We start from the raw sequence: 15,033 nt of genomic DNA on the forward strand, positions 1-15,033 counted from the left end.
CATTTGCAGGACATGAACTTCACTTACAGGAAATGCTGAGGGTTTTCTGCAGCGAAACCATTTGGAAACACATTCTAAACAGAAATGTGGCCAGATATAAACAATTTACCAGTGTTTTCTTTAAGCGGAAGTTCATTCAAAAAAGAAAATCTCTGACTCACTCCCACGTCGTTCCAAACCCGATTCATTTACTTTCTTTAGTGGAAAACAAAAGAAGAGACATTCACATGCTTAAATGAATTATAGCTTGAATGGCTTGTTATAAATTGAGAAGTCAAGTCATGATGGTTGTTGTGTCCGTTTTATGACGCAAGCTGTTTTTGTACTTTTGTCAGATACAGCATTCAGTCGTATGAATTATCTGATCTTTTGATTTGTATCCAATAAGATTCAAATAAACAGGGAAATAATCTAAAATAATTTAATTTCTAGAAAAAAACTGTTGTGATTTTTTCTTTTTTCTTTTACTGCCACCCTTAATTTTGCAAAAATAGGCTCGTTTATTTAGCTTAATTTTATTTATGCATTCAACCACAAAAAATAAGAGTATAGATTTTAAATTTAGCCAGGATAAAATATAAATATTTTTGCCATTTAGCCTGATTCTTTTAAAGATATATACATTAAGATAATGATTCATTTGTAATTTGTAAAAATAAAAAAAAATTTAAATAAAAGATAAACATAATAATAATAGTAATAAGAATAAGAATAATAAAAATAATCACATGTATATTTAGTTTAATTTTATTTACATTTATGCATTTAGCCAGAAAAAAAAATAATAATATATATATATATATATATATAGGCATTTAACCAGATTTTTAAATATTATAAATTTATTAATGTTAATAAATTAAAAAATAAAAATATTTTTAAAAATATATAAAGTACATTTACGCATTTAGGCTTTTTGTTTTTGTTTTTTGGTATTTGGTATTTGCCATTTAGCCAGATTTTTTAAAGAGAAATATGTTCAGATAATGATTAATTTGTAAAAATAGTCACATGTAAAAATATATACATTTTTGGGATTCAGACAATTTTTTACAGATACATTAAGATAATGAATAAATGATGAAGATAATGTTTATATGAAGCTCTGAAGTCCATCCTGAGACATCTTCAAACAGAGGAGCTGCAGGATGATGATGATGATGATGATTTGAAGCGGAGTGAGTGAAAGTGGTGTGTTTGAGTCTCGGCGGTTGCCCTTTCATTCCCAGCAGGACCGTGCGTCCCGCTCCAGAAAGCCTCTCAGGCCTGATGAAAGGCTCTCGCTGGGAAGGGCTTTGATGGCCGGGATCTCCTCCGCCGTCTGACCCAAGCGTCTCCATGGAAACAGCTCTTCCGTCCGGCTCGCCCTGCAGACGGATGCCCGATGAGTCCCAATGCAGCTCATCTTCCATCGATCGGGAGACGCTGCAGCCAGCAGACGTCCCACAACAAAGCCAGGCCACGATTTCACAAAAATGAACTCGTCATTACTCTCTCGCTCTCATGCTGTTATTATTTTAGCATAAAAGTGCAGACGAGCCACGACTGTCAGGCTCCAAAAAGGACAAAGACATCATAAAAATGTAGTCCATATGACTAGTGCACTATTTCAGTCATTTACAGTCTATAGTAGTTTGTGTTTATATTTCTATGATTTTTATTTCACTCTAAGTTTTAGTCATTTTAGTACTTAAACTTATTTATTATTATTTATTAAAAACCTGGTTTCAGATGCCATCATGTCATATTTAATGTTAAAAACAATGATTAATGCATGCTGAATATTTAAAGCAGCGTTATTTCAGTATTATATATATATGTGTGTGTGTGTGTGTGTGTGTGTGTGTGTGTGTGTGTGTTATCAATTGTATGTGCTATTGTTATTTTTCTTAGGTTTTAGTTTTTTATATTTCTATATTGCTTTAAATTTTAATTTTTATTAAAAATTAAACAAACAAGAAATTAAACAAAATGAAAATATTGCCTTGCCATCTAGCTGAAATAATTGTTAAATTAAAATTATTTCAGTTAATGTTTATTTTATTTCAAGTAACGAAAATGTTTTTCATGATTTAAATAAATGAAAATAACCCTGCTGTCACTTTATATATTTTTTTTTCTTGTTGAATATCTTTTTAAGTGTTATTATGGAGGTCAAATAGGCTATGGTCAAAGCGTCACATTATGCAAATACACTTTTTTTTTTTTGAAGATTACAGTAGTGCATTTACAAGAAAGTACCGTTTCAGAATTTGCTTTGTCTCTGTAATCAATTCAGAGTCTCCGAGCTATTGACTAATTTACTGTCAATTTCTGATTAAAGATTGCTTCTACACCAAAGTTTTTTTCAGTGCATGTAAACATTACCCAAAACCTCACTGAATGCATAGAGTTTCCTTCAAACGTCTGTGCCATTAAACCTCATACAACTAGCGACTATAACTTTAAATAACTTCATCAGCGACTCAAAAAGTTGACCTGAAAGTGCAAACGTTCAAAAAGAAGACCGTGAACAGCTGTAGCTGTAGCATCCCATGCAACGGCATTACAAGCTTGCATTGCATTATGAAAAGTAAATTTTAATTGTGTAAAACTTATATCGGTCTATGAGTTTTGGCAATACAATAAAGGTAATTATTGATATCATGGGGTCTTTAAATCAGTGATGTTATTGTTACTATTAAAAGTCATTTTCAGTATTTGAAATAAAGTACTAAATTTACCTAAATCTGAAATAAAAAATGTATTAAAGCTATATAGAAGCATAAAAAACGTTTTAATTTTAATTTTAGTTAAACGATGCACTAAAAACAAAAACAATAATAAAAGTCAGACACATACTCTTTTAATTTTAGTTCAAATATAAACTATAAAAACAAAAAAAATGTCAAAAACACATACTTTTTTCATTTTAGTTAAAAGAAAAAAATATTAAAAAGTCCCATGCCCGTGGCATTATGAGCTTGCATTGCATTATGAATTGCGTTCTGACACACTTCAAAACACAAGGACGCAAGAAATCCAGCTGGAAGCGCCTGTGTGTAGAGTACAGGCCTGAAATTCTCTCCAGTTTGATTCTTTCATCTATTTTTAGACACATGGGATGATTTTCTGTGTTTATGAGTCTCAGCCAGGTGTGTGTTTTGCCTCTGAGGAGTGCGGTGAGATTTACATACACAGAATCTGGAGCCCGTTTACCCCGCGGTGAAAACCAGCATCCGTCTTCCTTCATCGGAGCCCAATTCTTTGTTCTGCAGCATCGGATCTGTCCTGAGGACAAGATTAGACCACGAACGCCTCCCCGGAGAGACGCCTCCCATGCTCCAGCATGAGAAAAGCGCTGTTTTAGCTTTCTCAGGATTTTCCTGGAGGTTTTTTGATGAAGCAGAGGCAGAGCAGAGATCGCTTTCGTCCAAAAGCAGCTTTGTCAAATATCAGGATAAGTGCATTAAATTAACGCTCTTCCTGTTTATCCCGTTTTAATGAGTCCGACGGCACTCAGCGTTTACGTAACGCCCGTCTGCTGACATCTGCTCAGTTTCTGGAGGCAGCTCAGATGTGATATGTTTAAATTCAGAAACATCCAACTTATAGCTGAAAATATTTCATTTGAATCACAGCCATGAAAAATTATTTGCCATCACTATTCTGATTGGACAAAACTGTGATCCGCCCCTGAGTGCAGCATGATGTCATCAAAATATTCAAGAAAAAAAGTACATTTTAATTGTCTAAAACTTATATCTGTCTATGAGTTTTGGCAGTACAATAAAGGCCACAAAAGTCTAATTTTGATATCATGGGGTCTTTAAATCATGTGATGTTATTGTTATTATTAAATATCATTTTCAGTATTTGAAATAAAGTCAAAATTTATTACAATTGAAGTACTAAATTTACCTAAAACTGAAATAAAAATTAATTAAAGCTATATAGAAATATTTAAAAACTGTTTAATTTGAATTTTAGTTAAATGATACACTAAAAAAAAAAAACTTTAAAGAAAAAACAATAACAATTATAAAAACACATACTTTTTCATTTTTGTTAAAAGATAAACTAAAAAAAACTGTAAAAATGACAAAACACATTTTTTTATTTTAGTTAAAAGATAAAGTAAATAAAAAACAATACAAATTACAAAAAAAAATGCTTTTTACTTTTCATTTTAGTTAAAAGAAATTAAATAAATGCAACAAATTACTAAAACTAACTAAAATTAAAATGAAATATAAAAATGCAATCTATTTAAAAATATATGTATAAAAACTATACTAGTACATCAATGATACTAAAATAACACTGGGCGTAGGGTGAAGGGAAAGTCGTTTCAGAGGTTTTTGATGAAAAATAAATGTAATTTTTATTTCTTTAGAATTACATGCACTGATGAGCGATTCACAATAATTACTCAAGAGGAAAATAAATAAATTAAGATCAATTAAGTAGGTAAATAGAGTCAATCTGTATGTCGTGTTGAATTTAGGGACATTATTTGAATATCTTATCTCATTTACAAGTGGATGACCACCTGAAAAGCTCATCAAAAACATTCAGATCTCACACATCTCAAAATCTGCATGTCTTCATTAGACCAGATTTATTGTGGATTGGTGTCACTGCTGGGTTTGGATCGACATGAGATGAGTAATTTTCATTTTGGGGGAATTATTCCTGAAATTCAACTTCGCCTGGTCTTGCATGAGTGTGGTTTGGTTACTTTTGTCCAGTTCAGGAGTTCAGCTTGACCCGTACGGCCCTTTTATTCTATCTGAAATATCTGAGTGATATTTGCATCCATTAATCATGAAGGCAGAACATCCTTCTGGAGCGTCTGACGCTGGATGTCAGCGCTGTCACTCGCATCCGGGCAGGAACGAATCCCAGCGCTAGTCAAGGGCACCTTCAATTCATCCGAGATGCTTTGTGACCCTCTCTCTCTCTCTCTCTCTCTCTCTCTCTCTCTGACAGCTGTGCGGCTCAGAGACTCTGAACAGGGATTGCAGGACTGGAGCTCACACACAAGATCGCTGGAGATTCACTTCTCTGGAACGATACTGGACAAAACTGAGCTATTGTGGCAGATGTTCACGCCTTTGACAATATCTCTTCCTGTATGATTCGTGTCTATTTTTAGAATTTTAGGAGAAACATCTGAGGAAAGGTTGATACTTTGTATCGCCCTCTTTCATTTAGGGACACTTTTCATCTTTCAATCAATTCCATGGATAAAATTAGGCCCCACCCACATTTATGCTCATTAAATATCCTGCTCACGTCACATTATGGATTGTGTGTAAACCATTTTATTTTGTTCCCAAATTTTGTGTTTTCTGGATTTGTGTATCTGGATTCCAATTTGAATAGTTAATTAAATTTTAATCATTAAAAAGCATGTTGTTAATAATCAATGAATTCATAAAACCTTTTACTTTTTTAATTTTTTATTTATTATTATTTTATTTTTTTTACTTTTGAAATGCAAGCAAATGAAAATATAACAGTTGCTTTACAACAGAACATTGCATTTATTTATTTTAAAAAAATGGCTGCAAAGCAGATGGGTATTTATTTATTTATAAATTTTATTTATTTATTAAATAAACAGCTGCAAAGCAGATGGGTATTTATTTATTTATTTATACATTTTATTTATTTATTTATTTCATTTATAAATACTCATTTCTGTCTTAATTTCTTCAAGTTAAACCAAACTTTTATTTTGGTGATTTGTATATTTGACCTTTAAATTGTTTTCATTCATTGTGAAAACAGCTATTTCCCATGTAATCCCCTATGAAATCTGTTTTATTGCCAACATGTTCACAAACTCTTTTTTGTTTTATTTTTTTAATCCCAATTTTAATGGGTCCCATTTAATTGGGCCCAATTAGCCATTTTCTCTCCCCGGTGTCATGTGACTCGTTAGTGTTATAAGGTCTCAGGTGTGAATGGGGAGCAGGTGTGTTAAATTTGGTGTTATCGCTCTCACTCTCTCATACTGGTCACTGGAAGTTCAACATAGCACCTCATAGCAACGAACTCTCTGAGGATCTGAAAAAAATAATTGTTGCTCTACGTAAAGATGGTGTAGGCTATAAGAAGATTGCCAAGACCCTGAAACTGAGCTGCAGCATGGTGGCCAAGACCATACAGCAGTTTACCAGGACAGGTTCCACTCAGAACAGGCCTCGCCATGGTCGACCAAAGAAGTTTAGTGCACATGCTCAGCATCATATCCAGAGGTTGTGTTTGGGAAATAGACGTATGAGTGCTGCCAGCATTGCTGCAGAGGTTGAAGTGGTGGGGGGTCAGCCTCTCAGTGCTCAGACCATATGCCACACACTTCATCAAATTGGTCTGCATGGCTGTCATCCCAGAAGGAAGCCTCTTCTAAAGATGATGCACAAGAAAGCTTGCAAACAGTTTGCTGAAGACAAGCAGACTAAGGACATGGATTACTGAAACCATTTCCTGTGGCCTGATGAGACCAAGATAAACTTATTTGGTTCAGATGGTGTCAAGCGTGTGTGGTGGCAACCAGGTGAGGAGTACAAAGACAAGTGTGTCTTGCCTACAGTCAAGCATGGTGGTGGGCGTGTCATGGTCTGGGGCCGCATGAGTGCTGCCGGCACTGGGAGCTACAGTTCATTGGAACCATGAATGCCAACATGTACTGTGACATATTGAAACAGAGCATGATCCCCTCCCTTCGGAGACTGGGCCGCAGGGCAGTATTCCAACATGATAACGACCCCAAACACTGGCCAAGCATGTCTCCATGTCTCTGATGGACTGGCCAAGCATGTCTCCAGACCTAAACACTATTGAGCATCTGTGGGGCATCCTCAAACGGAAGGTGGAGGAGCGCAAGGTCTCTAACATCCACCAGCTCCATGATGTGGTCATGGAGGAGTGGAAGAGGACTCCAGTGGCAACCTGTGAAGCTCTGGTGAACTCCATGCCCAAGGAGTAAGGCAGTGCTGGAAAATAATGGTGGCCACACAAAATATTGACACTTTAAGCCCAATTTGAACATTTTCACTTAGGGGTGTACTCACTTTTGTGGCCAGCGGTTTAGACATTAATGGCTGTGTGTTGAGTTATTTTGAGGGGACAGCAAATTTACACTGTTATACAAGCTGTACACTCACTACTTTACATTGCAGCAAAGTGTAATTTCTTCAGTGTTGTCACAGGAAAAGATATAATAAAATATTTACAAAAATGTGAGGGGTGTACTCACTTCTGTGAGATACTGTCTGTCTGTCTGTCTGTCTGTCTGTCATTTCCGTCACATGCTTGAGGTATTCAGCCAATCACAACGCACTGGATAGCTGACCAATCAGAGCACTCCGCTCTGCTTTGTAAAAATCGGCTCGTTTCAGAAAGGCGGAGCATAGAGGAGCAACAATAATGTACAGTATGTGGAAAATAATGTTTTTTTAACCTTAAACCGCGTAAACACATTGCATTACACCAAATACACAAAATAATGTTCTTTTAGCAACGTCATATGACCCCTTTAATCAGGAGAGAAATCTGTACAGATCAAGCCAAAACAATTCAAAACAGCTCTAAACAAATATGTGGAAGTATTCTGATGTGAGAGACAACAGGAGATGAACTTTTTCACTGGAGGAAGCATTATATGAATTATGGATTTATATTTTAGTTAAAAACATCTTAATGATGGATTTGTTTCAGCTTTTGTCTTCTCAAGATGTTAACTGATGGACTGGAGTGGAGTGGATTACTTGTGGATTATTGTGATGTTTTTATCAGCTGTTTGGACTCTCATTCTGACGGTACCCATTCACTGCAGAGGATCCATTGCTGAGCAAGTCATGTAATGCTACATTCCTCCAAATCTGATGAAGTAACAAACTCATCTACTTCTTGGATGGCCCGAGGGTGAGTATTATCTTCATCAAATTAAATTTTGTGGCTATAAAAACAGCTTTAATCGGTTTAATATTGTTTGCCGTGAGCATCCAGTACACAAACTCAAACACTCCGCTCAGACTGATCTATGGAACCGTTTGTGGCCCAAATCTTGTCTCAGACTCGCTCCACCTGCATGAATGTCCTGCTGTCCCAATTAGAAGGGAAAGGTTCAGCCCGCGGCTCTCTGGTTTTATCCTGCCGGTCTCCACAGCCTTCCCACTGTCACTTAGAGCATATCTCACCACCACTCCGACAAGAAACACGCCATTTAATGTCTGTAATGATGCCACTATGAACTCTGTGTGTGTGTGTGTGTGTGAGAGAGAGAGGGAGAGTTTGCATTGTGTAGGTGCGCAAACAAATATCTGATATGATTTACAGCAACAATAGAGAGCCAGTGAGAGTATTTATAAATGAATGCATTAGAACGTAGAAAGGAAGAGTAAATGACAATGAGACAAAGAGAGAGTGTGTCTGCAGAGAAATAATGAGGAAAAGCCAGCTGATTAATTCACATCATCTGTCTTGCATTCACATCTGGCCCACGGGCGCAATGATCTCAGTCTAATGAGCTCAGGTGAGCCCAGATGCATGAGCCACATGAAGAAATCTATGATCAGAAGATCTAGAGTCAAGAATGTGAGTTCAGATCTGAATTGAATGTGAATTGCTGTGTGACTCAAAATGAAAACATGTTCCCAACACATTTTACTTTTGTAATGCAACATATAAATGAGGGAAACATGATTTTATCCATGAGGAACTGATTATATGGTAAAAATGTTGAGAAATCTGAAATCAGTTTATCAAGAATCAAGAATGTGAATTCAGATCTGAATTGAAAGTGAATTACTGTGTGACTCAAAGTGAAAACATGTTTGCAACGCATTTGATGCATATCTGAGTGGAACTTAATTTTATCAGTGAGGAATTGATTAGATGGTGAAAAAAGCAAGGGAATCTAAAATCAGTGGATCTAGAGTCAAAAATGTGAATTCATATCTAAACATGAAGCATATCTGAGGGAAACTTGATATTATCCATAAGACATTGATTGGATAGTAAAAATGTTAAGAAATCCAAAATCGGAAGATCTAAAGTCGAGAATGTGAATTCAGATCTGAATTGAATGTGGATTGTTGTGTGACGTAAAGTGAAAACATGTTCACAATGCATTTTGCATCCATAAATGTGATGCATATCTAAAGGAAACCTGATTTTATCCATGAAGAATTCATTAAATCTAAATTTAGATCTAGAGTCAAAAATGTAAATTCAGATCTGAATTGCTGTGTGAATCAAAGTTAAAAAAAATAGTTTGCAACATATTTTACTTCCGTAATGTGACAGATATCTGAGGGAAACTTGATTTTATCTATGTTGAAATGATTAGATGGTAATACTGTTAAGAAATCTAAAATCAGAGGATCTAACGTTAAGAATGTAAATTTAAATCTGAATTAAATGTGAATTGCTGTGTGACTTAAAGTGACTGCACTGTATTTTATGTATAATCATTTTCTATTTTTAACTGTTTTACATTTCTAAATCATTTTAAAAGTTTTTATTAATTTTATGATTATTTTACTTCCTCTTATGTAAAGCACTTTGAATTACCATTGTGTATGAAATGTGCTATATACCTGTAAATAAACTTGCCTTGCCTTGCCTAAAGTGAAAACAAGTTTGCTTCCATAAATGTGATTCAAACTCCATGAGGAACTGATTAGATGGTAAAAATGTTAAGAAATCTAAAATTAGAAGATATAAAATCAAGAATTTGATTGAATTGAATGTGAATTGCATCTTAAAGTGAAAAAAACATTTTACTTCTGTAATGAGGGGAACTTGATTTTATCCATGAAGAATTTATTGGATGGTGAAAAATAATATAATATTCAATTATAGATATTAGATATTATTTAAATGACAAATTATGAAGATTGTTTTATAATAAAGTGCACTAATGAATAAATCATTCATAATAAGACCAGAAACATGGATTCTGAATTAATTTAGATTTTATCATGACTTTAAAGAAAGACTTGATGGCGAAAGAGCAATTTCAGTGCAACTAGTGGCGGCAAATGGAATTGCATTCTGACCAATTTTTGTACTTTCCTTTGGTGTCACTAGTGGTGCAGAAATTAATTTACTAAACATTTAGTAAATTATGAGAATTATGAGATTTTTATATATATATTTAAATAAATCATCAAGGCTTAAAACCAGCTGCAAAGTCATTATGAGTGAATAAAAACTAGTTTTGCATAACTGAAAATGTATGAATAAATCTTGATTTTATGTAAAAAATCATATTAAATAATAAGATATTATTTAATGAAATATTATGAAAATTATTTTATAATAACATGCACCAATGAATCATTCACAATAAGACCGGGAACACTGATTAAGACTAATTAATTTTTGGACTTTAAAGAAAGATGTTAAGGTGAAAGTGTGATCTCAGTGCAACTAGTGGCAGTAAATGGAATTGCGTTCTGACCAATTTTTGCACTTTCGATTAGTTCCACTAGTGGTGCATAAATTACACTTCTCACTAAAGAAGCTGAGGTTTTCTGCAGAAAAAAAGTTTAAATATATTTAAATGAAGTGTCGAGGCTTTAAGCAAGCGGCAAGGTCATTATAAGGGAATGAAAACTCTCATAGCATAACTGCAAATTTAACCATGCAAAGCAGCTGAATGTTGCACAACAGCACAGTCATGGCGCATGGCTTTCCTTCAACTTTTATTTCCCTGAACAGCAACTGCAGTGCCAGCACATATCACACAGCAGAACTCTGAACCACAACACTTTCAGCATCCCAAACTTGCGACTTGTTGCATCATAACGCGCTTCCCAAATAGGTCATTATTTGTCAACAGCAGAATTCGCTGGAGATAAACTGTGCACACCGCTTTAACACAGATCGGCGAATCATCTGAGGACTAATCTCATTATGTGTCCCATTATTCTCCAGCGTCTGTTTCCATAAAAGCCATGGCCCTTTGTTTCCAGAGAGCCTCTCAATTGTCAGGGGCCCCATGAGGGTCCATTCATCCCACAGAGACGAGATGCAAAACAAACAGCTACCGTTAGACACAGTTCAGCACTTGTGCAGCTGTTTAGAGCTGTTGCGTTGTTTGCATATTCGGAGTGGCTCATGAATGTACATTCTAAATATATCTGATATTATCCTGAAAATCTTTTTCCCTTTTAGGTGTTCACAGTCAAAAATGGCTGGCCTATAAAAAATAGGTTGTAAATCTATCTGCATTATGCCGTATTATTACCAAATGTTGGATTCAATTTTCTTATAAACCTGTTTTCTTTCAATTAGCACAGGTTTTGTATTTCTTTTATGAACTGATTGGTTGATCTGAGCTCATACACCTTTTTGAGTGAATGTTGCCAAAATGATCCACAAATAATGCTTTTTCACTCAAAAACTGCAATGCATAAGCTCAGATCATCCAATCGTTTCCAAAAAATAAATACAAAACCTATGCTAATTGAAACAATCAATAACGTTGATGGGGGAAAGTTACTTTTAAAAGTAATGCATTTCAACATTACTCCATAAAAAAGTATCTAATTGCATTATTTGGTTACTTTTTTGATGCATTGCATCACTTTTGCTTTAATTTTTTTTTGTAACAAAACCTATATTTTTGGCAACTGTAAAGGCTCTTTCACACCAAAAGTGAAATTAATAATTTCACAATTTCCCTCAACACGGAGACAGGAGAGGTATCAGTGAATAAATGGGAAAACAAAGTAACTCGCATTACTTATTTGAAAAAGTAACTCAGATATTTTGTTGTAAATTTAATAATAATGTGTTACTTTACTAGTTACTTGAAAAATTAAAGTAATCTGATTATGTAACTTGAGTTACTTGTAATGTATTACACCAACGCTGCCTACGGTCAACCAGTTCAAGAATATTGAATCCAAGAAGATCCAAGAAGATTGAATCCAATGGTCGAATCCTCAGTTTTTAAGTGAACATTGCCAAATTATCCACAAATAATGCTTTTTTCACTTGAAAACTGTGATGCATAAACTCAAATAAGCTATTTCACAAAAAGTACAAAAATGCAAAACCTGTGCTAAATGCAACAATATAAGTTGCTTATTTGCAAGCAATTTTTATGTAGGCCGGTAATTTTTGAGTGTGGGGAAAAAAAATCCCCAAAAAGTACACAATTATCTTTTTTTTTTTTTTTTGGTGGATAGTTGTTATACCCTGTGTGAGCAAAGTCAGTAAGCTTTAATCCAATGCAATAGAATTAACAAGCATTTTCAGGAAAAAGAAAATCCTTTCTGGGTCAAAATGACCTGAGCACACGTTTAAAATGGACATTTATGCACGTTTGCATTGCAATTGAAATGCATGCATTCTATCAGAGCACAAAAGAGAACAATCAACCAAATACAACTTAATCATTCATCCCAGTGAATTTAAGAAGAAACATGCATGCATGCATGTATAAATACCCAGCTTAACATATGTTGATTCTTGATACAAATAAGTGCAAATCCCAGAAAGGACATGTTCGAGCCACATTTGGGAAACCTTGCATTGTCAGTACTTGAAATCGAATTAATTTTCTGTTTGTTTGCAATCTTTATAGTTTTACCTTGGAAGAGGAATGCTCTCGTGTCATCATGGAAACCTTGCACCTGTGTCACGCCGGAAAACCCTTCTGCAGGACTGAACTCTTGGAAAACGCTGATCCGAACCGCCGGATCCACTCCGAACGCAGCGACTTCAACACAATCACAACAAGCACCATTAAAACAAAGAAGATTTCACATCAGTGAGTACATTACAGCATTCAGCGTTCACACACACACCTTCAGACCAATACATTTCCAACACTTTTCCAGGCGTTTGCAATTACTGCATTGGGATGTTTAAAAAGCATCCTTTTTCATGACTTCCATTGACTCTTTCAGGCCTGGAATTCTAAAATGCCATGATATTTCCAGTTTTATGCGAGTGTGGGAACCCTGTAGCCTGTATGTTACATGTTTAATGTATTTAAGTCAAGTCATTTATTTATACAGCGCTTTATACAATACACAAAATCAGTAGTGTTGTAAAATTTCAACAATTCTAAAATGACTTCACTTTTAGGTGTACAACAGCACTACATGACTATTGTATGGCTATTATAATTTCAATTTTTAAAAATATATATATATATATATATTTTATTTTTTATTTATTTTATTTTTTTTAATCATCATAGCCATAATATAAAACGAACAGTGGTAATAGCACGGGATACACCTCTGTATCTGTGATTACTGACTTGGACAGCTGCATGGAGATGAATGTATGACCCGCTATTGAGAAATAACTGATAACAGCCACCTGCACTCATAAACATCGTATCAGACTCTAATAACTGATGATATCTCCGATATCTCTGCCTACCTGCTGCCGCGCAAAATAATCCAACAAACAACTGCAATAATCCCATGGTGGATAATACAATTAGTCCATGTTGCGATAGCTACTCCACGAAAAGGCGCACAAATGCAATCACATAAAAGCGGGCTTGCTCGTCCTCATTCACACATTCCCGCCGGAGGAGAGGAGCATCACCGGAGCTGAACGGATCCTGGGAGCTACACAGGTGGTTCTGCTGGGTTATTGCGCAGCGCAGCGCATCAGACTGACTGCAGACCGAGCGCGAGGGTCCGCCAGCCTGCATCTGCTCAGAGAGAGAGAGAGAGAGAGAGAGAGAGAGAGAGAGAGAGACGCACGGAGCTCGTAACCCCCCTGGTGGCGCTCCGTTCAGACGCATCGCGCAAGGTGAGACGCAGTTGAAAGGTTGGACATGTTTAATATGTGTAAAAAGCATGGCATTATGATTATAACAATTCAAATGAAACATTGATTCCTATATTTTTATATATAGTCTGGGAGACTTGAGCAAAAGGCTTAGGCTACTTCAAGATATAGATGCACTTTTATGTAGTTGACTTTTATTTGTTTGTTTGTTTACGAATGAATGGAAGTCATTTTCTGAAAATGAAAGTCACAATCTTGAAAACTCTATTAATCTTTTCCACAGAAGTTGTCCAGAAAAAAAAAAAAAAAAACTTACTTACTTTTTTACTTACGGTTTTATTTATTTATTTGTTTGTTTGTTTGTGAAATAAATTTTCTGTTTAAACATCTTGAAAATTCTGTTGAAACTTTTCACAGATATTGTCAAAAAAGCAAGAGTACTTAACATTTTGATTAATGATATAGTTTCATTTATATATATTTATTTATTTATGTATTTATTTTATTTTATTTTATTTATGAATTAATTAAAGTCATTTTCTGTTCAAACTAAAATGTGAAAACTGTATTAAACATTTCCACTAATAATTTTCTGGAAAAACATATTATGATTCATTATATAGATCCATTAACTGCATTTATATATTTATTTATTAGTTTGTTTGTGAATGAATGAATGAATACTTAAATACTTAAAGGCATAGTTCACCCAAAAATGAAAATTGTGTCATCATTTACTCACCCTCATGTCGCTCCACACCTGTATGAGTTTCTTCCTCATGCTGAACACAAAAGAAGACATGTTGAAGAATTTTGAAGAATCGAACAGTTGTTGGTCCCCATTGACTTCCAGAAATACAACGGAAGTCAATGGAGACCATCAACTGTTTGATTACCAGCATTCTTTAAAATATCTTCGTCTGTGTTCAGCATAAGGAAGAAACTCATACAGGTTTGGAACAACTTGAAGGTGAGTAAATGATGACACAATTTTCATTTTTGGGTGAACTGTCCCTTTAACATATGTCGATTCATGATATTGATTCATTATTATATAGTTGACTTGCTTGTCTTTATGCATGTCTGTGTGGTTTTAGTTTAACCCCAGAGGACAAAATTAATAAAATGTTCAAAGTTAGACAGTTTTAAACTAGTTGTTTTAAATAGTGAGCCCATGAATCCTCCCAAACAAGCTTTAACCAGTGGCAAAGGTTAAGGTTAAAATAAAGGTTCCAAAGGCAAGAACTGTTTTTGGTTCCTCAAAGAACCTTTCAG

General features: G+C 34.8%; 1 protein-coding gene across 1 annotated transcript in view; it reads right to left on the reverse strand.

The window, feature by feature from the left end:
• Positions 1 to 13,673, reverse strand: part of nell2a (neural EGFL like 2a) — a 115,066-nt gene extending 101,393 nt beyond the window's left edge. Inside the window, exons 1-2 of the mRNA XM_058766330.1 lie at positions 13,399 to 13,673; positions 12,596 to 12,724 (exon numbers count right to left, since the gene is read on the reverse strand). Coding sequence (XP_058622313.1) covers positions 12,596 to 12,724; positions 13,399 to 13,444 — 175 coding nt within the window. The 5' untranslated portion in view covers positions 13,445 to 13,673. The remainder of the gene's footprint in view (positions 1 to 12,595; positions 12,725 to 13,398) is intronic.
• Between the last annotated feature and the right edge of the window lie 1,360 nt (positions 13,674 to 15,033).

This window comes from Onychostoma macrolepis, chromosome 25 (assembly GCF_012432095.1).
Source record: "Onychostoma macrolepis isolate SWU-2019 chromosome 25, ASM1243209v1, whole genome shotgun sequence".
NCBI classification, from domain to species: Eukaryota; Metazoa; Chordata; class Actinopteri; order Cypriniformes; family Cyprinidae; genus Onychostoma; species Onychostoma macrolepis.